A 23,857-nucleotide genomic window follows, 5' to 3' on the forward strand; every position below is an offset into this window, starting at 1 on the left:
GTTGCTATCGTGAGCTCAGAGTATATCTTTCTACGCTACTCTGTGATCGTGAGGAAGTTAAGTAGTGTTCGAATTGTCACTTTTTTTAGTGGTGTTAATTTTTATTGATGAACGGTGTTTAACTAAGTATTAACTTTTGTGAACTAAGTATTAACTTTTTTTTTAATTTTCTGTGTTAACGGAATTGGTAACTTTTGTTCGCATTCCTTTTTTTGAAGATTGCTTGCTTTAATATCTGTAAAATGGTTGTCGAGCTATGTTAAAATCTGTCTTATCCAGCTGTATTTGTTGTTATCGCGGAATTTAATTTAATTATAGTGATTTTACCAAAAATGGCATACCCTAGAGGTTCAGCAAATGATCCGACTTTGTTAGAAGAGGAAGAAGTAGATGACTTTACTTTTTTAAGTCATCCCAAACAAGGAAGTAGTGGATATATGTTAAGTAACGCCACCAGTAATCAAATTAATGATGAATGGGAGAGTAGGCAAGCTCAATTACTACAAGAACGACAACGTATAGAAGAAAGAACACTTCAGAGTACACGTACTTCTCTTGGACTTTTGCATGAATCAGAGCAAGTTGGGATTTCAACAGCTGAAGTAAATATTCATTATAATCAAATTATTTGCATAATTTGATATATGCATAATATCACTTTTGGTTCATGGTTGAAAGTAAGGGGGACATACAGGTAGACCCCACCCTCAGTTTTATAACTTTTGTAATTGCATGTACACTGATGCTAGTGGGAGTTAAATATGCCTTAGTATTAGTAGTGACAAATGATGCAAGAAAGCAAGCGTTTACAAAAAAAAAAAAATTTTTTTTACATCACCTATCCATCCACTCTAATAGTCCAAGAAAAATATTGTTCATTGATAACCACTCCATCTTCTTCTACTTGACTTTTATCCATGGCAGTAAGTTGTCCATAATGCTCTAATTTGTACAGCAAATTAACAGGTCTGTAATTATTAATGTCAAAATCTTTCCTGAAATCCAAGTATACTATATCAAAAGTATTTTTTCCATCAGTTCCTTTTTTACTGAATCATAGTATCCAATCAAATTGGTCAGACAAGATTGCCCCTTAACAAACCCATGTTGTGATGAAGTATCACTGCACTCCTGTCTTATGGTTTTGCATTACTTTTTTAACCAGTGACCGTGTTATTTTTCCTAGAACAGGACAATTGCAAATTGTCTCATGTCACCTTTTGAAATTGGGAATACATTTGCACATCTCCAGTCCACAGGGACCTCCCCTGAATCCAAGGATGCTCTCATAATTATGGCTGAGGGTTAATAACCCTCTTTTCTGTGTTTAGCTTCAACAATTTCTCTTCTACTTTCCTCTCATTTATTACAAAATTTTATTGATGAAGGTATATCAGACTTAATGTTCAAGTTTGCAGATGATACAAATGTTGGCAGGCTCGTTAATGACAGTATTCTACTGCAACACGATCTAGAAAGTGCCAACTGAAGTTTAACATTAACAAATGCAAAGTAGTGCATATGGGTAGAAGTAACCCCAGAGAAACAGTACCAACTGTGAGATACTACACTCAGGGTGGTAGAGAATGAAAAAGACCTGGGGAGTAATTGTGCAGTCAGACATGAAGTTTTTTGAGCAGTGCAGGCAGGCTGCCAGAGTAGGTTGTGGGGGCGTGTCAATGATATACAGGAATTTTGCAAGCAGGGATAAGGAGGCCATTATCCTCTTGTATAAGGCAATAGTCAAGCCACACCTTGAGTACTGTGTACAGGTCCGGAAGCCTCATTTTAGGAAGGATGTAGAGTTGCTAGAACGAGTACAGAGAAGGGCAACAAAACTGGTGAGGGGAACAAAGGGGTGCTCATGAAGAAAGGCTTAAGTTCTGCAAATTGCAGCATCTGGAGACTAGGTACCTGTGAGATGATCTGATTCATGTGTATAAGGCCTTGAATGGTTTTAGCAGGCTCAATGCTGATGGATTCTTCCTCTTGCCCATGTTAGTCACCTGAGGGGATATAAATTCAAATTAAGGAAAGACAGTTGTAGAATAGATGTGTGGAAATTTGCCTTTAGCCAGCGGGTAGTTGTTTGCTGGAAGTTGATAGCTTAAATAAATTCAAGGAAGAACTGGACAAACTTTTAGTGCGAATGAATGGGTGAAATGGGAAGGGTTTTTTTTTTGGCTGATGCTGTATAAGCTTGCTTTCTTGCATCATATGCCTGTACTAATGCTAAAAATCTTTTAGCTCTCTCTCAGAGTTTTATAAACTTCTGGAATCCCTTCCCTAAAGAATTTTTAATGTGTAAATGTAGATGCAGAATACCTATTCAATTTGTCCTCAAATGGCCTTTATCCCTGCAATAGGCTGTTCACTCTGCAAGAGCAAATGTTTTAGCGTTCTCTAAGGCAAATGGCAAAAACCAGATGGCATACATTATGAAATGATTAAGCACATTTCATTAAAATCTGTGGCTCATATGCTCCTTCTCTATAAGAGAATCTATTGAAGAGCAGTTTCCAGATGCCTGATGCAAGGAAACTGTTCTTTTCTTTTCAGGAAAGGAATCTAAAATTGCTGTGATTATTGTCCTATTACTCTGACTAGCTGCTTGTGCAAAACTTGGGAGATAATGGTCAATACTTGTCTTGTCTAGTATTTAGAATCAAATGATCTACTCTCCGGCAGGTAGAGTTTGGCATTGTTTGGCATTACAAGAATGCAAAATGGGATGACCTGCGAGATTTCTTTTCCTTGGTCGGATTACTGTTTCAAAACTTCTGATGTCAACGTTTGCTCAGATCGTGTCAGTGAAATTATTCTTGCAGGAATGGAATCCCTTATCCTACACTCCACTTTAAAATTTCGTCCTTTATCTAAACCTTGGTTTTCCAATAAATGTGCTAAGGCTGTCCAAGAGAAGAATGTTGCATATCGTAATTGGCTTGTTTCATTCTTCAGTTTCATTTTCTGCCTACACCAAAGCTCGCAACAGTTGTAAAGCAGTTATTAATCAGTCCAAACTAGAGTTTGAACAGGCTAAGAGTAGAAAACTTGCTTCTTGCCCTAATGGTAGCTGTGCATTCTGGTCTCTTGCCAAAGCTATTGGCCGCAACTTTTGCCCATCTTTGCTCCCACCTCTGTCCAAACCAGATGGTTCTGTTGCACTTCAGCCAAGGATAAAGCTGACCTGCTAGCATCCCATTTTTCTTCCAGCTCATGTATTAATGATCTTGGTAAAACACCTCCCACCATTCCCAACACGCTCCATTCAATGCCTCCTGTGGTCTTCTGTCAAAAGGATATCAGAAGGATTTTGATGAATCTTGATGCTAAGAAAGCTCCAGGTCCTGATGGTATTTCTCCACTTGTTCTCAAAACCTGTGCTCCTGAACTTACTCCTATTCTTTGCCACCTTTTTTCACTTTCTTATTCCAAAGATGTTTTTCCTTCTGCTTGGAAATTTCCTCATATCCAGCCAGTTCCTAAAAAGGGTGACAAATCCCTCCCATCCAATTATCGTCCCATTGCAATTACTTCTACTCTTTCTAAAGTAATGGAGAAATCAATTAACCGCCAACTCTTAAACTACCTAGAAACCTTCCGTCCGATCAATGATCACCAGTATGGATTCTGTCAGTGTCGATCCACTGGAGATATTCTGGCTTATGTTACCCATTTATGGACTAATTCAATGGAAAGGTTCGGTGAAACACACGTAGTTGCTCTTGACATCTCCAAGGCTTTTGATCGTGTTTGGCATAAAGGTCTTCTAAACAAGCTTCCATCTTATGGTTTGCCAACTGTTTTTAGTAATTGGTTATCCAGTTTTCTCTCTGATCGCTCACTGAGGGTGATGGTAGATGGCTTTCTGTCTTCTATCTTCTCCACTAATGCCGGTGTCCCCCAAGGTTCAGTTCTTTCCCCCACTCTTTTCCTCTTGTATATCAATGACCTTCTTCCATTGACTGGAAATCCTATCCATAGTTTTGCCGATGATAGCACATTGCATTCAACTTTCCATTTTGAGAAACCTTGTCCTGCTCAATCAGCTTCAAGTTCTCGAAAATCTGCTGCCAATTCCTTAAATGCCGATCTTCAGGTAATTCTCCAGTGGGGCAAAGACAACTTAGTTGATTTCAACCCTTCTAAAACTCAGTCTTGTCTTATATTTCACAAAAAGATTCTTCTTTTCCTATGCTTATCTTTAGTGACACTCCGATTTCTAGGAAAAATGATATCTCTTTTGGGGATTACGCTGACTTCTAATGTCTCTTGGCACAAGCACATTACAAATATTGCTTTCTCTGCATCTAAAAAACTTGGTTTTCTCTTTCGCTCTCAGCATTACTTTTCTTCCAAACAGCTGCTCACTCTGTATAAATCGCAAATCCGCCCTGCCATGGAATATTGTTCCCACATCTGGGGTGGTGCCCCCAAAACCTCTCTGAGGCTTCTTGATTCCATTCAGAAGAGGGCAGTTAGGTTAATTAATGATTCATCTCTAACAGAGTCTCTCCACTTGCTTTCTCATAGACGCACTGTTTCTGCTGCATGCCTCTTCTACAGATACTTCCATGGGCACTGTTCTTCTGAATTGGCTTCTATAATTCCCGCTCTCTCTTTCAAAACAGTCCGAACACGTGCCGCCACCAGCCAACATCCATTTACTGTCCAACTTCCAACCCACAGAACCAACTTTTCATCTTCCTCATTTATTCATTCAACTGCCGTTTTCTGGAACAACCTTCCTTCATACGTATTTCCTGAAAATTACAATCTACAGAAGTTCAAGTTCAATGTCAACAAATATCTTCTTTCGTCTTCTTAACCTCAAACTCAAGCACGGTACTAAGTACTATAGGTTCTAATACCTCTCGTGTTTGGGGTTCACGTAAAAAAAAAAAAAAAAAACACAGCATGCACAAGTTGCAACAAATATGATACAGAGTAATGAGTTTCTGAAAATTTATTTGTTTTTTATGATTGGATATTTCATGGAAGGGGGTGGCACCTCCGTAGCCAGGTTGGCAGGAGTGGCACAGCGTAGCACACGCTTCTTGATTAGACCAGGGTTCGAGCCTGTGACCACCAAATACGGAGGATGCAGAAAGGTCAGGAAATGACCACCGCATATCCCCCGAGCAATATGGCCTCCATAGCAGAGTGGTCAGGAGCGGGAGTGCACTAGCACACGCTCTTTGAGTAGACCGGGGTTCAAGTCCCTGACTGCTGAATACGGTCGATCTACCAACCCGCACTGGACCAGTGTGATTAGACCATTTCCCTGCATGAATTGTTGAGGAGGCTTCCATCCTGCAGTGGGTTGATAATGGCTGCACTTTACCTTTTTTTTTTTACACTAACAGAAAAGACCAATAAACCGGAAACTGCAAATTGTTTTTATTGTTTTATGGTAGTGACCTCCAGAAATGTGCTTTAGAAAAATATCACGACGGTGATAACAACTAATGAGTCAACGGCAGGGATTCACAAAAAGGAATGGAAATGTTAAAAATTACATCTAGCATAATAGCAGGGTTTTCCCAGCACAAAAGCTCAAAAATACTGTGTTATGCGAGATTTTCAGCAATTCTCAAACCATGTTAGAGCAAAACCTTGTTGTAGAAGTACTATGTTTTGTGAGGATTGCCGCAGTTTATCGATCATGTTGTAGAAGTACCGTGTTATATGGGTGTTGACTGTACTTCAATGGCTGACCTTATCCATCATCAGTCTATCTGTATTGCTGCGTGAGCGTTTCAAACATCTTCTGTCCACAGCCTATACATTGAAGCAAATGAACCATTATTATTGCTTTGACGTAAGCAGTTGTCACTAAAGTATGCTATAAAACTGAAATTCCTTCCAGACCATCCTACATTGACATCCGTTTTTAAGTCATAATGGGAAAATTTGTACAATGCTCGTCACACTACCAAGTGTCCATTCGGTATTCATGTTTAAGAGTTACTCAGAGAGCTTAATATCATTGTAGACAAAGTTGTGCAATCAACGTAAACTTCTTTCACAATGGCATGCCTGCATTCCAGCATGCAACTTTTCCTTTAAGAACCGAGTAAAGTCTAATACCTGCAGCGCTAGTCAGCACACCAAGATGAACATTGACTTCTTGCCAGTTTACACAGACAGCATCGGCGTTCTCCCCAGAAAATTTTGCCAGCCGGGTGGCATTGGATAGGGAAGTGTAATACTTTGCAATGTTATAAAATTTTCTGTTATTTATAAACATGACTTAAGCGATCCAGAACAAAAATTAATTGCATAATTTATCATTATATGCTCCTGTCACATTGACCTCGATTGCATAGTATGTTCGAATTAATATTGATCGAGATCAGTGAGCAGTACCATACAGTACCACGAGAATTGCTTAAATTTTAGCCGGGCGATCAGTTAAATTCACTGGGCGGTGCACCCATTTGATAGGTCCTGGGGAGAACACTGAGCACGAAGTTGGAATCATGTAGGATCTGCTACTCTTTCCAAACAATACTATAATCTAGCAAATTCTCCCTGAATGTAGTATTTTTGCTGCAGAGCTTCATGCTGTAGAGCTAGCCTTGGATCACACCAGTACTTGCCAGTACCAATGGTTCACTATATATATATTCTGATTCACTGAGCATCTTACAGGCTTTATCATCGGTGAGGTATAACTCATATCCAGTCCTGTCTCAAGTTCAGTAGAAGATTCTCTCTCTCTCTCTCTCTCTCTCTCTCTCTCTCTCTCTCTCTCTCTGTTCTTCTTGGCGCATTATAGCCTCAGCTGCTGATGCGCCAATAAAACACAAACAAACAAACAAACAAATCTCTCTCTCTGCAAATGTGATATCCATTTCGGCTGTATTCGTAGCCACATCAGGATTAGGAAAAATATTTGGCTGATACCACTGCCAAATCAGCAAGTCTTATTAATAATCATTGTGTACTAGTCCCCTATGCAGACTACAAGCTAATAATACACAACAAGATGTACTCACAAAAGCAGAATTCATGGAATAGATAGACAACAAATAAATTGTCAGATAGGGCCTGTAATTGAACCATGGCAGTCTAGTCTGTGCAGGAATTGTAGCAGTGATGTTCTTGCCCAGCTCTGCATAGGACATAGTCATCTTATTTGCTCTTTCCTGCTAGTGTGTGATGACCCTGTAATGTGCAGGTATTGTGATACTATTTCAACTATAAAACATGTTTTAATTGACTGTGCTAATTTTACCCATGCTTGAAACATATTGTTACCACTTTTATCCATCTGGTTGGGCCTTATGCACAGTCAGATTTTATCAGACAATGACCAGTGTCAGATGTTTTTAAATATTTACAAGTTATTAATTTTAATTTAATTTTATTTTTTTTTTTGTCCTCGCCTTTTTCCCATTATTATATGGGGTCAGTGTTTTTATTGTTATAATTTTTATAAATATATATAATATTGAGCATTTATTTTTAGTCTGTATATTGCTTTTTACTGCTTTATATTTGTATATGCTTTTTGATGTGGGAACTTTGCTGAGAGGTTGCAAAAAACCTATCTTCTTTTATCCTTTTGTGCTTTTTATGGCATGTCATGGTGCATTATAGCCTCACTTGCTTTTGTGCCAGTAAAATAGAAATCAATCAACTGATAATTTATAATTGTCCCATACATTTTTCTTCTCTGCAGTAGTCTCATCAGTTGTATGTCATCTGACATACATTTATGCCTAAACCTTGAGCAGTATCTCTTTGTTGATATAAAAAGCTTAGCAGCTTGCATGATTAATTCCCTTAATGGCCTCCTATGTAGAATTTGCAGTTGGTAACATCAGTTAGCCCCACTGAAAAGTATTTAAAATTTGTCTGAGACCATTGTAGTTACCTTTACAAAAGCTAAATCCCTTCCCTTTGCTCTTGGCAGTGATTGATTAACATTGTATTGATATCAGTAGTTATATCGATACACTGTGATCACCGATACTTAATGTATGAAGAGTCACTGCTGATAATGGGATCAAGAATATTGGTTTTTCATGTTTCCTCTCTAACATGCTGATATAAAAACATTCATCCAGTGAATCAAAAGTTCTGCTACTGTGTGAGTGACCACAGGTTCCAGTCAGTGTCTGGAAAGTTAAAATTCCCCATAATAAGACATTCTGATTTGCTGACTTACCCACTGTTTCTCTGTACAGTTGTTTGTTATACTCATCACAGTAATTAGGCCTATAATACACTTATTTTCATTATTCCAGTGCTTATGGCACATGTCGACTGGCACAAATCTAAGATACACTGTCTTAGATTTAATGCTTTTTAACTAAGAGCATATTAAATCTTCTCCTTCCCCCTTCCTGTCCTTTCTGTATACATTGTACTCTCCATCCAGATGCTCACATCTGATGAGTATGGGCGTGGCACACCCAGGGTCCTGAGCTGGATATCACCATTCTTCTCTTTCTTGGCAATTCCTTTCTATATATCTTTCTCTCTCAGGGTAACTCGGAAATTTTTTTTGGCCGGTGCAGCATAAGCCTTAGGCTTCCTGGCACCATATGGCTAATAATAATAATAATTCCTTATGTCTGAGTGACACCTTGTGTCTGATATCCCTACAATGTTTGCATTTGATGACTTAATCAGTACCTCAAATTTATTTATTGTGCTTCAGGCATTAGTGTGTGCATATATATATATATATATATATAAAAGCGCCTGTTCTTGCTCTTAGTTACCCTAACATAGCCCATTTATTTTCTTGTTCCCTGATGACCCACCATAGGGCTTGAAATTGCCGACCAACTTGCTTTCCAGGCTGCGGTATGTTACATTTGAAGCAATGCGAGAATCACTTTCTCCTCTGCCTGTGGCTCTAGTTAATATGCCCAACCCCCAAGTATAAGTTTTATGATCCACCTAACACTGCTTCAGTAACATCATTAAAGTGTATCCCATTGCTTTAAAAACAAGTCTCTCCTGTTTACAAGCACAAACCACACTGAGAAAAATTCTATCCCATGAGCCTTGCACAATCTCTCCAGGGCCAAATTAATTGATAAGGCTCTCAACATTTAAGGTTTAATGCAATCCCTCACCACTTATTTTAAAATAACTGGATATGTGCAATCTGCCCCACAGCCTGTACTTGACTTTAGGCTCAAAGGTTTTTGAATCTAAAGTCAAGTTTGATTATCTGGAATTACTATTATTGGTTATTGTTATTATTGAGTATTAGTGCAAAATGATGCAAGGAACAGAACTTATATATCATCAGAAAAAAAAAAAAAAACATCACTAACCTCATCTATCCATCCCTGTTTAATTTTTTTCTTAAATTTATTCAAACTATCCACTTTCACACCACCAGATAGAAGTTTGTTTCAATGATCTCCCCTCTGGCTGAAAGAAAATTTTTAGACATCTATCCTGCATCTCTGTTTTCAGTTTAAGCTTGTTGCCTTTTGTACGTTGATCTGAGAAATCCTGTCTTATTCCACCTATTTTTTTTTACAATATATAAATCCCGAGGGCTTGCATCTGGTGATTATGGGCTTGGTGCACCCAGGGTTCTGAGCTGGATATCATCATTCTTCTCTTTCTTGGTGATTCCCTTCTACTTCTCTCTCTGGGTAATTCAGAAAATTTTTTTTTTTCTTGGTGCAGCATATAGCCTCAGGCTTCCTTGCACCATATGGCTAATAAAAATAATATAATTCCCACTTCCCTGACAACTGCTATCCCTATGGGACCAGAAATTTCTGCCATTGAGCAGCCTGTCAGTTTTGATCCCAATGCACTTTTCCAGACATCACAGCTTGAAAAGTATATGCTTAATCAGAAAAATCTTTTCTCTGTCGGGGATTTTTTGGCGATAGCAGAACAAAAAAGTCATTGATCACATCTCCATGTACTGTACATAGGCCAAGAGGTGATTCATAATCTTTGCATTGGTAGATTTGTCTTGCCGTGAAGAGAAATATTTGTTAAAATGCACACTCAACAGTAAATTCTCCTCTCCGTTGTATGCCATTGGTTTTATGCATTGTTATGCAGTGTAATTTGATAAAGGAATTTTGTCAATAGCTCGTTCTGCCTTCTCTCTGAACATATGTTTTTAACTTTGACTGGTTTTACAAGCTCCTAGGCAATAGTGAATTTTATTTTTTTTTTTTGTTATGAGGAATGGAGTTTTTTACTGATGCATCTAATTTTAGTTTTCTCAGTTCTTAATGACAAAAATCATAGATTTCTGGGTGGAAATCATTATTTTGTTCTTGTTATGGAAAAACTTTATCGGTTTATTTCTGAATAATGCTAAATTCCCATTATTTCAGAATTTCAAGAAATTTTTATATTTTTTGATGTCATAAGCATTTTCTGTCATTAACTAGTTGATAGTGAAGCAAAAAAAAAAAAAAAAAAAAAAGTAATCTAAATTTGAGTACCATTTTTATTTTTTTTATTTTTACAATGGAATATTATGATCTAAAGGAGTAAATATGTACTAGGATTTTTTAAACACATTGTACCACAATTCTAAATAATTGAAACTAATTTTAATTGAAAATACAAAGTGTATTTATAAAATTATTTTGTCACCGAATAGTTGATTATAAATTTCTTCAGATATGACTTTATTTTTAACTGTTTATAATCCTGTAGGAATTGGTTCATCAAGGAGAGCAGTTGAAAAATGTAGAACAGAAAATTGATGAAATTAACAGTTCTATGAGGATTAGTCAGAAGCATATAAACTCTATGAAGGTAATCTAATGATAAATTGATTATTATATTTTTTAAATAGTAATGATGGATATACATAGTAATTTATCACTAGTTGGTGTGTCACCTGACAGGTGCCGAACTTTCCTTTTAATTTTTGGAAAATGTTTTGGGTTTTTTGAATTTTGCTTAAACGATGCCAATATTTCATCTTTTCTTAATGGATTGCAGTATTTATTGTATGTATGTTTTAAGTTTTAATAAAAAATTAAAAATTTTAAAACATTGTGTTTTACACCTTTTATTTCCAAAAAAAAAAAAAATCTTGAATGGCAGTTTCCTCTTCCTCTCAATTGTCATTAAGACCTTCAGTTCCTGTTCAGGCTGAGATAGAAAATAATTAGAGATAATAATCTAGGCTTTCTAGTTGGATTACCAAACAATAGTTGGATGACCCGTTGCTGCTTTGATTTCAGACTGACCGCTCATCCATGGAGATGTCTGCTTCAACATTTGCTATTCAAAATAGAATATTTCAATATCACTGTTATTGAAAACCTGTTGTAGTCCAGTGTGGCAGAAGAGACTTCAAGATTCAGTGAAAATCTGTGTGCAGCAGAACTTCACTGGTTAGTCTATGATAACAATGAGTTTCTAAAAGTGACCAACCAAACCATTGTTTAAAGAAAAAGAACCACATCTCATCCTGTAATTTCTTTGTATAGCCTCTGCTTTTTCTAAGTGATTCCCATGGACAAAAGACAGCAGTGCTGGTTTTGTTTGGTTCATGCTAATAACACGTGTTTTCTCCAAAAAAAAAAAAGGTCAAGAAATGTTACAAAAAACAACTCTTGGCCTAAGTAAAGTGAAAAAGAGAAGCATATGAAAGCTTGTAGTATAAACAGTGTGACTAAATTAATGAAGCTGTAATCAACACAGGTGATAATATGTGAAGAAGGCTATTCATAAGAAAAATAAAAAAAGTGACTGCGATTAAAAAAAAAAAAAATAGGCACACAAAGTGATCTTTTGTGATCTGTTTTTTTGTTTGTCATACAGAATTTATCTAATGAATATTGTAAGAACCTTGAATATAAATGATTTCGCATTACTGTTTCAAGTTATAATATTAGTCGTATATACAGTCAAAATTAACAGAAATTTATTATTATTTTTCATTGAAATATGCCAAATGAATAATTCCGAAGTTTGTGCATTTAATGCCTTCCACAAACTGAAATTTGGCAGATTACATCTTTCATTTCATGTTATTAACATTTTTCTGTAAATATCTTATTTATAATTAATAAACTTTATTTCATTCAAACTAATGAGTACTTTTAGTGGCAAAAAACACAATTTTCAATTATTATTAAAAATATTTTAAAGTGAAATTAATAAGCATTGCAATCTACTGGTTAAAGATTAACCATTAATACACTAAAAGCACAATTCAAAAAACCAAGTACTTTTTTCAAATATTAAAGTAAAAATTTGGGCTTGTCAGGGCATGGGATATCACTCATGTTATAAATGTTGGGCATACTACTGCTGGATTAATTATCATATATCCAAGTATAAACTTCAAAAAAGATCTAATTCAACAGCAAATAAATATTCAAATAATAAGCACTTTAAAATTAATTCAAGAGATTACTTGTCTCTTCCCTTTCGTGAACTTTCTGTATCCCTAATCATTTATTCTATCCAGTATGTCTCTTTTATTGTTGTACTTTCCAGACACAGCAGTATCTAAGCACAACTTTTATTGTGCTTAATATTAATTTCTGAAATTAATCATTTACTTAAACAGAAAATGAATCGATTATTAACAAAACAATGTCATTTATTAGCGATAATAATGTATGCACAAGCCATAAAAATTAATTTACAAGATTCTTAAAAGAAAAAAGACTGCCTTAGCTGCATTGTCAGTTCTGCAGTCTTAAGAGCAAATACAGCACAGAAGAAAGAATTCTTCACAGCATAATTAATTGTAGCTCATAAGATAAATAATAAAAGAAAACATAGTCAGATTATGGATATTTTCTGAATATCAGTTGAGAGAATATAAATTTTCTAATATAGTTTGAGAAATGCTTACTTCTTGGTATGATTTTCAGTTGTTGTTTTGCATGTTAGTTATTTTTTATTTATAGCTTGAATGTACCCAAACAGATTGGGTTTAAAATTTGCATGCAATTTTGTATGTATCCATGTGTTTTTGAATTAAAGCATTTATTTGTTTACAAGGATATGTTTCTATTCTTTTTTTATTATTTATTATACAGTGAGTGTGATAATTGCTTGATGCTTAGTGTGATGTGACTAATTCTAGACTGATGTAGGGGTTATTTCAAATTTGATGTTTGTGAGAAACACTCTTAGTAGTAGCATATTCTTTCAGTTTTAATATATCTGCTGCATGAAACATTTTGTGGATACATCTTTTAATTCTGATCATACTGTTTGATACCTTATTTGTGACTTTTGGTCTGGGGGGGGCTTTGCTAATTTATAACAGCAGCACTGACTGTCATAATTCAGAACAGAGATATGATAGGTAACCCTGAGAGATTTCAGGATAACCAAGGTCTGGAACGGAATGTTGTGATTGGAGATGTGAGGGTTGAATCCATTATGTGGCAGTGCCAGCTATGTTGCATTGTTAATGCAATAGTATTTTTGTCATTTGGCTGGATTGCGTGGAAGGCATGACATGTTATCATCTTTTGCTATATTGGTATTAAATAATTAAAAAAAAAAAAAAAAAATCTTTTGGAAAGAGAAGATATCATAAGCATAAATACTTAACTACTATAACATTTGAATGGATGCCTAGCTGTACTGTATTGTTAAATGGTGTGCAAATGAGTAAACTGCAGCCATTATCAACCCACTGCAGGATGGAAGCCTCCTCAACAATTCATGTTGGGGAAAATGGACCATAATCTGCCCGCTGGTCCAGTGCGGGTTGGCAGATCAGCCATATTTAGCAGTCAGGGGCTTGAATCCAGTCTACTCAAGGAGCGTGTGCTACTGTACTCCCGCTTCTGACCACGCAGCTACAGTGTGCAAATGACATTGTCCTAAATGGGAAATTAATGAAATAAAAGGTTTTTTTTAACGCATGTAATTTTAGTTTATTGGAATATGCAAATGTACATATTATTTGGGCATGTTGCCAAATCTAAAATTAGTTTGCCAATTTTCAGTTAGTCAAGGTTTTGAATTGTCTTTTATTTAATTTTCAAGACAACTATGATGTAAAGAAAAGAAATAAAGATAAATTGAGGTTGGGATATAATAATGCTTAAACATAGATTACAACTGTATTTTTTGCTACTTGCCATTTTCTATAGCATTTTTCTTTTTAGAAACTTCCAAATAGCAAAACAAATAATATAGCTATAATCTACCTTTAAGCATGATTATAATCCTAACCTTGCTTATCTTTCCTTTTTTCTCGTCCATTACAGTTGTCTTAAAAACAAAATTCAAAGATGTTTCTACACGTTGACTACTGAGAACAAGTCTATTGAATTTAGATTTGATAACATGCCTAAGTGACGCGCGTGCACACACACACACACTTATACCTTCCAATAAACAAATTAATTTATCAAAAATTACAAAAAATCTCATTCATTTTTAATTTCCATAGTTCTTTTTATTGAATAATGCTTTAAAGAATTCCAAATTTTTAACTGTTATTACTTGATCATGATCTTAACCTTACTACCAAATGACAATTAGAGTGGGCAGTAGATTGGAATGTCTTATAGTGGGAGAACTTTACTTTCTAGATATTGACTGAAACAACTGGGAAGGAAAGATTGTTTTAACAAATTTATATCTAGTGTTGCGAAAGCGGATAGTTTGAATAAATTTAAAGAATTAGATGTATTATTAGTGATAGTCAACTTTATATTATTATATAACATCCGTAGATTAATCAACTTTTAAACACCTTAAGGCCATCTTGGCAGGGTCTGGTTTATTATTTTTCCAAGGTGGCCTTAAAGTGGTTAAAAGTTGACTAATCATATGGATGTTATATTATATTAGAGAGAGAGAATCTTTATTGCAACTAAATGAATACAATGTACATATATAGATTTAAGTGAAGTTGCAATTGTCCCGTCACGGCCAACGGCTCACATCAGAATAGATAATGCACATAGATAATAGATAATGCTCACATCAGGATATATAATGGATAATGCACATTGTAAAATTAAAAATGTAACATGTAAACATGTCATTACACTTCCTCACATTACACAGTATTAACTATATTTACAAGTGACATCGTACGGTTATATTTACAATATACAATAAAAATATCTTATTTTCAATTTTATTTATAATAAAAATATATAATATACATGAATGGCACTTCTCTGTCAAACGAATTTTGTCGTGGCACAGGAGAGCTTGGCAGATGGTGTGGAGGGTGCACGAACTTGTTCTTATTCGATTCTGGGATTGGAGCAAGCTGCTAACACTTCTTTCCTGTAAGTTTTATTGCTGCAAAACCTCTGCAAGTCAACGTTGAGGTGCTGTACTTCCAGTAGCATTTGGTTTGGGAGGAAGTGGTCTGAGATATGAAGCCTCCGATTCCTCGAGCAGAGCATCGGGGTTGACCGAAGTTCTGGCTTGGGTATTTGCCAGTAACACGAATTCCAAATGGACGGTATTGAGATCACGGGTCAGATCTCAATATCGTGAGATCTGACCTGTGATCATTTTAACTGTAGCTATCAGTCGTTGTATTTCAATGATATCAGGCAGTCGCTGCATCCCCAGTGAGGTAGCTAAGGCTGTAGTTCTGTCCTGTGGTGGGAGACAAGCTTTCCAGTTAGCTCATTTAAGTAGCCAGAATTCTGCAGCGAGGATTGGTTTCTCTGTTGTAGTAGCTGCTGATGCCCACACTTCAGCATTGCTGAAGGGTGGAGAATAGATTACTGTTCTAATGAATTTCTTAATTACACGTGGCCCCCTTAACATAAATTAGTTGTTGTTTAGCTAGAGAGAGAGAGAGAGAGAGGCTGCTCTGGAAGTGAGCTTGTCTACATGAGCATGAAACCAGAGTTTTGGGTCAAGTACTATTCCCAAATCCACATGTGTAGGAGTGGCAGATATTACAGTTCCATTGAGTGTTGGGGCTATTATTGTAGGGGTTGGTCTGAGAGAGAACACCATTAGTTTTGTTTTTTGGGGTTGATCAAGAGTCCATACTGTTTGAGGTAAGAGGCGACGTTGATGAGACTATCATTAATGCTTGCAAGTTAAAAACACATAGGATCGGCCTGTTATGACTTGTCTACCAGGAGATACCTATATATTTCTTATTTCTTTGTTCTTATCCCTATATATAATGCCTATATATATAATTCAATGTTCGTAATCCATAAATTCTTTGTTATATTGCTAAATTTTGGTTACCACCATTATATCAGCCTGACGCTAAATTTAGTCTATTATGGCTAATAGTAGAAAGTAATAATAGCCTATAGTTGGCCTTCGTTCTGTTTTACTCTATTAGGTTATATTAATTGGCTAATAATAACATTATAAGCTATTATACTACAAATAATAATAAGATACTACGTCGGTCGTGTAGGATAACTTGTACCGCGGATTCCACCGAGGCTCTGGGTGGTCTGATAATCAACACTATTAGCCATACAGCATTTAATGCTTTAAGTTCTCAGAAAGACTAATAACGAGACACTCATATACAAATAATTCTGAGGCAGGTCACACTACAGATATTAAAGGTAATTGAAATTCTGTAAGTAGACCATTGCTTCTAGCAACTTAGCAAAAGCAACATATAAATCACAATTTTCTAAAAATTTAATTCATGTGGTAAACAGGTTTGTCAAACATGTCCTGTCATGCACCCTTTGCATAAAACATCAAATGTAGATTATCCATTTTTTTCCACACTTTTGGGGTAGTTTACCTAATTAAATGTAATGAATGTGAATCTAAATATATAGGACAAACTAGTGGACAGCTACACATAAGAATAAACGTGCATAGATCACATATAAACACTTTCAACAATAAAAAAGATATAGAATTGCAGCATTTTCAAGTTCACAGTTTCAAAAATATAACTATTACTATTTTAGCTATAGAAAATAATACTGTTAAAAGATTGGGTTTTAAAAACCTCAACATTCTAAAATATAAATCACTCTATCCATATGGTCTCAATATATTCAATTATATACAGCATATTCAATGGACAATGTTTTACCAACAACAAGCAAGACCAATGTGTTTATAAAATTTTCCAAATGGTAAAAAGACCAACGTTAAGATACATGTGTCAGGAATACCGTCAATAAAATGGACACAAAAACACGTACAGCCAGCAAAATAGGTAAATTTGCAAAACTTTTAAAACCATGGGATATTTCAGTTATAAATATTAAGCATATACACGACATTGTTTTTGGTCTAAAGAACAGTATACTAAGAGCCTTTTTAAAATTAAGTAGCACTTATAGCTATAATAATCAGTATTTAAATAATTTATTAGTAGATATGTTTAAATTCAAATTGGGTAATATAACATTAAATACCAAAGAATATCTTAACTTCAGATTTATAAACATAGTTATGGACAATATTTATACTGAACAAATTATCAAACAATTTAACTTTGCTCTGCCTATTGCAAGCCCTAGTATCAGTATACGTTTTAGTTACACTAAGCCAATAGGATTAACCATCTGCAATTACAAGCAAGTGGCTAATAATCTAGTTAAAAGTGATCAAGAAGCAGAATGCTTATGTTATCTCTCCAAATATCAAGCATTTTTAGATGAACACCATAAGCATATTATATCAGGTAATTTAGCAATAGTTCCACATATGGAATTAAGAAAAATGTTAGCCTATGGACCATGTACAAAAAATAGTTTAAATCTAATTAAAAAGCAATCGAGAAATGACTTGATACAGTTTAGTTTAAAAATGGCTTACAAGTATAATACACCATTGGAGGCCTTCCAAATGTGGATTTCACTTACTTATGAAGCTTTAAAAAATATGCCATATGTACAAAAGGATTAAACCAGCCAGGGTATTCGATTTAAGATTAATCAAGCGACAGCTACTAGACTTATAATCTAAATTTATAATTACCACCATTGATAAAGCAGCCAATAATTATAGTATTATATGCAAAAAATTCTACACCTCCACTTTACTGAGTGAACTTAACAATAGTACCACATATAATATTGAGAATTCTAAAAGCAGTATTATCATGAAGAAAATAATGGCCAAGTGCAAAAAATTAAAATTAAATAACCCAAATACTAAATTTCCTTATATACACTAGATACCAAAATTCCACAAAGCACCCATAGGATTTAGATTCATTACATCGTGCAGAAATAGTTATGCAAAGTTACCACACAAAAAACTGGAATCTCTGCTCAATATCATCTATAGTAACACAGGAGAATCAAAAAGTATTATGAACAACACACCAGTAATAGATCATTTAAATGATAACACTCAAAGCATCAAAAATATAAGCACATTTGACTTTAAAAACCTATTTACAAGTATATCTCATAACTTGAAATATGTCTTTAACTACTATTATAATGAATTTTATAATATATTACCTTGTGACCAAGTACTATTGGGACTGTATCATAAATATATGTGTATTTAACTGCTACATCTTTAACGGTAGTAACATATATAAGCAGGCATATAAGAATAGCTATGGGGGGTATGCAGTTATTGCATAGTAGCAAATCTTTACCTACACTATTATGAAAGAAATATAAATAAAAGCATAATATTATATTGTTACATTGACAATCTTATTGTAATAAATAAACCCCACTTTCAGAAAGATTGCGCCTCAGGAGTTACAACTGGAAAGTATAATAAAGATAGCACTTCAGCTGCAACATATCTAGATATAGATATACATAAAATTGATAATTGCTATACCAGAGTATATGACAAACGTAAAAACTGTATTCACAAACGTGATCACAATGACTGGTGCAAACTGCACTTCGTACAGTGAACGGTACTTTACTATGTTGAGTTCGTCGTAACGTGATTTGATTGTACAGTGAACCAATTGTAAAGAGGGGGTACATTGTATTTTTAACTATTTACGTGAAATTTCGGATAATTGGGGCAGCCGCTTAATCGGGCCAAAATATACTAGTCTCGACGTGTCTCAAATAACTGGAATGGATTGTATTTACCTTCTATTACTATCTATCTCTCCCCCACTTTTTCCCTTTTTTTTTTTTTTTTTTTTTCATTTTATTATCCTTGCTTCATAGGTTTAGCATTTGCTGCCTTTGACTGCACTAGACTACCTCCTCTTTTTTCCATTTTTTTTGCCTTGTTTCTATTTTTTTTTTATTCTATTCAACACACCCACACGCGGCAAAAAAAAAACATGAACCTTCATTCAGTATCAAATTGGACCACTTCGTTTTGAAAAACAGCAAGTGTGCAGTGTGGCATGGATTCTAAAAGATGTTTTAGTGTGTTTTGGTCTAATTGTAACCATTCTGCTAGCAAAATGTTGCATAGCTTGGACAAAGTTGAAGAAAGAGTGCTTCTTTGCCAAATGGCTCTCTCCAGCTTATCCTATCTCAATAGGATTGAGATTAGGTGAATGTGGGGCCAAGGATGGTGGTGGAAATCCATGTCATGTTCTCCAAACCATTCTGCAAGATGTGCTGTTGCACTGTCATCCATAAAGTAGCCATCATTTTCAAGATAAAAGTGTGACATTGCAGGGTGCAGTAGATCTGATACAAAATTCAGGGTCTCACCAGATGACATTCAACTTTCCACTGGTATCAATAGACTCAGTCTGTGCCAACAAAACATTCCCCATACCATGATAGCACCTCCAGTTGCTTGGGTTGTCTTAACAAGGCAAGCAGGGTCCATTGCTTTGTGAGGTCCTTGCCGCACTCTCTGCCTACCAAGTGCAAACAAAGTGTATCATAATTTGGCTGACCACGTGACTTTTTTCCACTGTCCAATCACAACATTCTCAGCACCACTGCAAATAGAATTTTCTGTTTTATTCTGAAACAAATGGCTTCTAAATAGGCGGGTGACTGCCAATACCAAAATTTCTTCAATTCCTTGCACATGGTACAGTTTGAAATAGGGAATTTCTGGGCTTGGTTGAATTCAGATGTTATTTTTTACACAATGGATGTCCAATTTTTCTGCATATTTTTCCTTAGAGTATGATGGCTTTGCTCTTTAAGTATGTTTTCCTGCCACATTTATGCCTTTGAGATGTGGAAGAAGAACCACTTGCTTTCCATTCATTAAAACCTTTGCAATGGATCCTTTTGAGAAACCATTTGTCTTTTATTTCTTGAATTGTCACTCCACTAAACATGCACCCGTGATAAGACTTTTTTTCAAAGCCTGATAGATCACCTGTTTTCCACATTCCGTCTTCAGATTAACAACTGCATTTATTTGTATATCTTCTGTCTGCGACTGTCTTAATACAAAGGTTTGTATATTTTTGGCATGTGTGTGTGGTATGTATTGTTGATAGAAATGTACTCTAAATCTTTGCTATGAGGAAAGATGGGAAACTTATCCTTACAGAAATAAATGTTCTAGTAAACTTTTTTTTTTTTATATTTATATACTAGAGTATATTTGGTAGCATCAAGAATTATTTCAGTCGTAGTGGTAATGCAGAATCCCTCCCCAAACTGTTACCATCTGATGCTGTATCAAAGACTTGTCCAAGTGCACTGCAGAACAAATTGCAGCTTGTAAAGGAGGAGAGTCCAGTGTCCAGTATGGATATTCATCCAGCACTTAGAACACGTGGTCTTGATGCTGATGATTGGAAGGAGCCTAGCCATCTTCAGAGTAGTAGTGGACTCCAAGATCAATATAAAGGTGGTGGTGGTTTTACTAGTCAGCCTAAAAGTGTTGATGAGCAATTGGAAAAAAATCTTGGTGAGTCCTTTTTTGAATGAAAAAAAAATAATAATAAATAAAATAAAAAAAAATGTGTTTGCTTGATATACTTATTGTCGGCATTAATTTTGAATCACAAGTTTAACGCTTGGCGTAGCCAAGGTCACAAGTGCAATATCACACACTCTTTGAGTGGACTGAGTAATCAGTCTTCTTTGGGTAAAATGCATTTTGCTCCATCTGATATTAAAACTAATAAGAATCAATAAATAAAACCAGGAATGGTTTTCAGAGCTTAGTCCTACTACTAATAGAATAATAACCCACTCACACATCTGTATATAATTTGAAAATTAAAATTTGCATTTTGTTATCAATAATCAGTCTTCTTTGGGTAAAATGCATTTTGCTCCATCTGATATTAAAACTAATAAGAATCAGTAAATAAATCCAGGAGGGGAAATCAGTAATCAGTCTTTTTTGGGTAAAATGCATTTTGCAAATGCATTTTGCTCCATCTGATATTAAAACTAATAAGAATCAGTAAATAAATCCAGGAATGGTTTTCAGAGCTTAGTCCTACTACTAATAGAATAATAACCCACTCACACATCTGTATATAATTTGAAAATTAAAATTTGCATTTTGTTATCAGTAATCAGTCTTCTTTGGGTAAAATGCATTTTGCTCCATCTGATATTAAAACTAATAAGAATCAGTAAATAAATCCAGGAATGGTTTTCAGAGCTTAGTCCTACTACTAATAGAATAATAACCCACTCACACATCTGTATATAATTTGAAAATTAAAATTTGCATTTTGTTATCAGTAATCAGTCTTCTTTGGGTAAAATGCATTTTGCTCCATCTGATATTAAAACTAATAAGGATCAGTAAATAAATCCAGGAATGGTTTTCAGAGCTTAATCCTACTACTAATAGAATAATAACCCACTCACACATCTGTATATACAGTGAAACTTCTCCTAACGGACACCTCTTTAATGGACATCTCTCTACAATGGACATTTTCAAATTCCCCAACTCGCCTCCATTGGTTTTAACATGTTTGCAGCTTCTGTCTAGTGGACATTCTCTGTAACGGACGCGGACAGGCAATCTGCACTGTTTCGTTTAGATTAGCACTTAATTTGATCTCCCCATAACGGACTGCGGGAGAGCTCACGGCCGTTTTTCTAGGAACTTTTCTTCCACGTATTGCCTCAATCATGTGTTTATTTTCTATTTCCGATTCTGCGAATTTTATCAAGGCTTAGGTCGTGGTTCTAAACCCTTTTTCAAGAATTTTAAGGCACGTGTAAAACTTCTGATGAATTCGGTTTGTGCAGGGAGGGGGAATTTGGTCGGTCTTTTCAGTTTCAGTTTTGTTCAGTGTCGTGTGAAGTGCACAATGTCTTCTCGTAAACATTTAACTTTAAAAGATAAAGTCGAACTCATTAATGCGTATGATCGACAAAAAAATAGTGTTCGCAATCTCGCTGCAAAATTCAAAATCGGGAAGACGCAGGTAAGCGACATCCTAAAGAAAAAAAATGAACTGCTCAAACAATTTTGGCAACACGGAAATGATCAGGTTCAAAAATCATTCCCGAAAACTGTTGAACTTCAAATTGACAATGTTACGTATGAGTGGTTTTGTCGGCGCACGTGCTGAAAAAATTCCCATTAATGAGCCTATTATTAGGGAAAAGGCTTTGGAGGTTGCGAAATCTATGGGAGCTTCTGTGGGATGGCTAGACAAGTTCAAAACTCGGCATAAAATTTCTTGGAAAACCGTAAGTGGTGAAGGTGGATCTGTTGATACTGGGGTTGTAACAGAGTGGACCGTCAAATTGGAAGATTTATGTCGTGATTTTGAAGCTAAGGATATTTACAACTGTGACGAAACAGGGTTGTTTTTTAAAGCTCTTCCTGAAAAAACAATGAGTCTAAAAAACGAAAAGTGCCAGGGTGGAAAAATTTCTAAGGAACGCTTGAGTGTACTATTGTGTACAAATATGCTGAGAGACTTTGAACAACCTCTTGTTATAGGAAAACCACAAAATCCTCGTTATTTAAAGGGCATAAAGTTGAATCTTTTGAATGTTGACTGGAAGTCTAATAAAAAAGTGTGGATGACACGAGATATCATGAGCGAATGAATGTCACTTTAACCAAAACATGATTCGTCAAAACAGAAAAATTATTCTTTTCATGGATAATGCTGCATCTCACCTGCACATTGAATTGTCCAACATTCAAATTGTTTTTCTGCCACCAAACACATCAGCAGAGTGTCAGCCCTTGGATCAAGGGATAATAAAAAATTTTAAACTTCACTACAGAAAACGTGTTTTAAGACATCTCATTGCAAACATGAACGATTGAACATGTGCGAGTGACCTTGCAAAGAAAATCAGCATCCTGGATGCGATTCAGTGGATTTCCTCTTCAGTAAACGCAATTAGAAAACAAACTGTTGTGAACTGTTTTGTAAAGTCTGGCTTCTCAAACGCAAAAATTGAAGTTGTGAACAGCAATGTGGAGCACCAAGAAGAACAAGAACTTCAACATTTATTGATAATGTACTATACTTCAGCTTCAAGTGATCTTGGCTACAAAGATATAGACTCGAACCTCACTACAGAAGATGGTGCTCTAGATATCAATGACATTATCATCGATATTTTTCAAGAAGTTCCTCGTGAGGATGAAGAAATGGAAGGAGGTCATTCTGTCGAAGAACATATTAATGACAAACCACCGATGAAAATAGAAGAAGCGCTCATACAAATCAATCGTTTAAAAATGTTTTTCGCCGCTGAAGAAGATACTGAAGGACTTTCGATGGTTTCTTCACTCCAAACAAATGTTGAAAACAAAATTATCAGCCGGAAGAAGGTGCAGAAGAAAATAGGTGATTACTGTATGTATTTTTCTTAAGATAAAGTCATAATATGCATAGCACAATTGTATGTATATTATTTACAAAAATATTGTGCAAAATCTGTATATAATTTAATTTAATTTTACATTAAACGTTTAACGATTTTTTTTTTTTTTTCTCTCCCTCAGACTTCTTGTTAGCGGACACTTCTCTCTAATGGACAGATTTTTGTTCCCCATGGCTGTCCGTTAAAGGGAAGTTTCACTGTAATTTGAA

General features: G+C 35.3%; 1 protein-coding gene across 1 annotated transcript in view; it reads left to right on the plus strand.

Annotated features, from left to right (window-relative positions):
- The first annotated feature begins 213 nt into the window (after positions 1 to 213).
- Snap29 (Synaptosomal-associated protein 29kDa) overlaps positions 214 to 23,857 on the plus strand; it is a 31,590-nt gene continuing 7,946 nt past the window's right edge. The window contains exons 1-3 of the mRNA XM_090390338.1: positions 214 to 602; positions 10,666 to 10,767; positions 20,418 to 20,733. Of these exons, the coding sequence (XP_090246464.1) occupies positions 333 to 602; positions 10,666 to 10,767; positions 20,418 to 20,733 (688 nt within the window). The 5' untranslated portion in view covers positions 214 to 332. The remainder of the gene's footprint in view (positions 603 to 10,665; positions 10,768 to 20,417; positions 20,734 to 23,857) is intronic.

Source organism: Mastigoproctus giganteus, chromosome 2 (assembly GCF_048544385.1).
Source record: "Mastigoproctus giganteus isolate SK-2022 chromosome 2, ASM4854438v1, whole genome shotgun sequence".
Lineage (NCBI taxonomy): Eukaryota > Metazoa > Arthropoda > Arachnida > Uropygi > Thelyphonidae > Mastigoproctus > Mastigoproctus giganteus.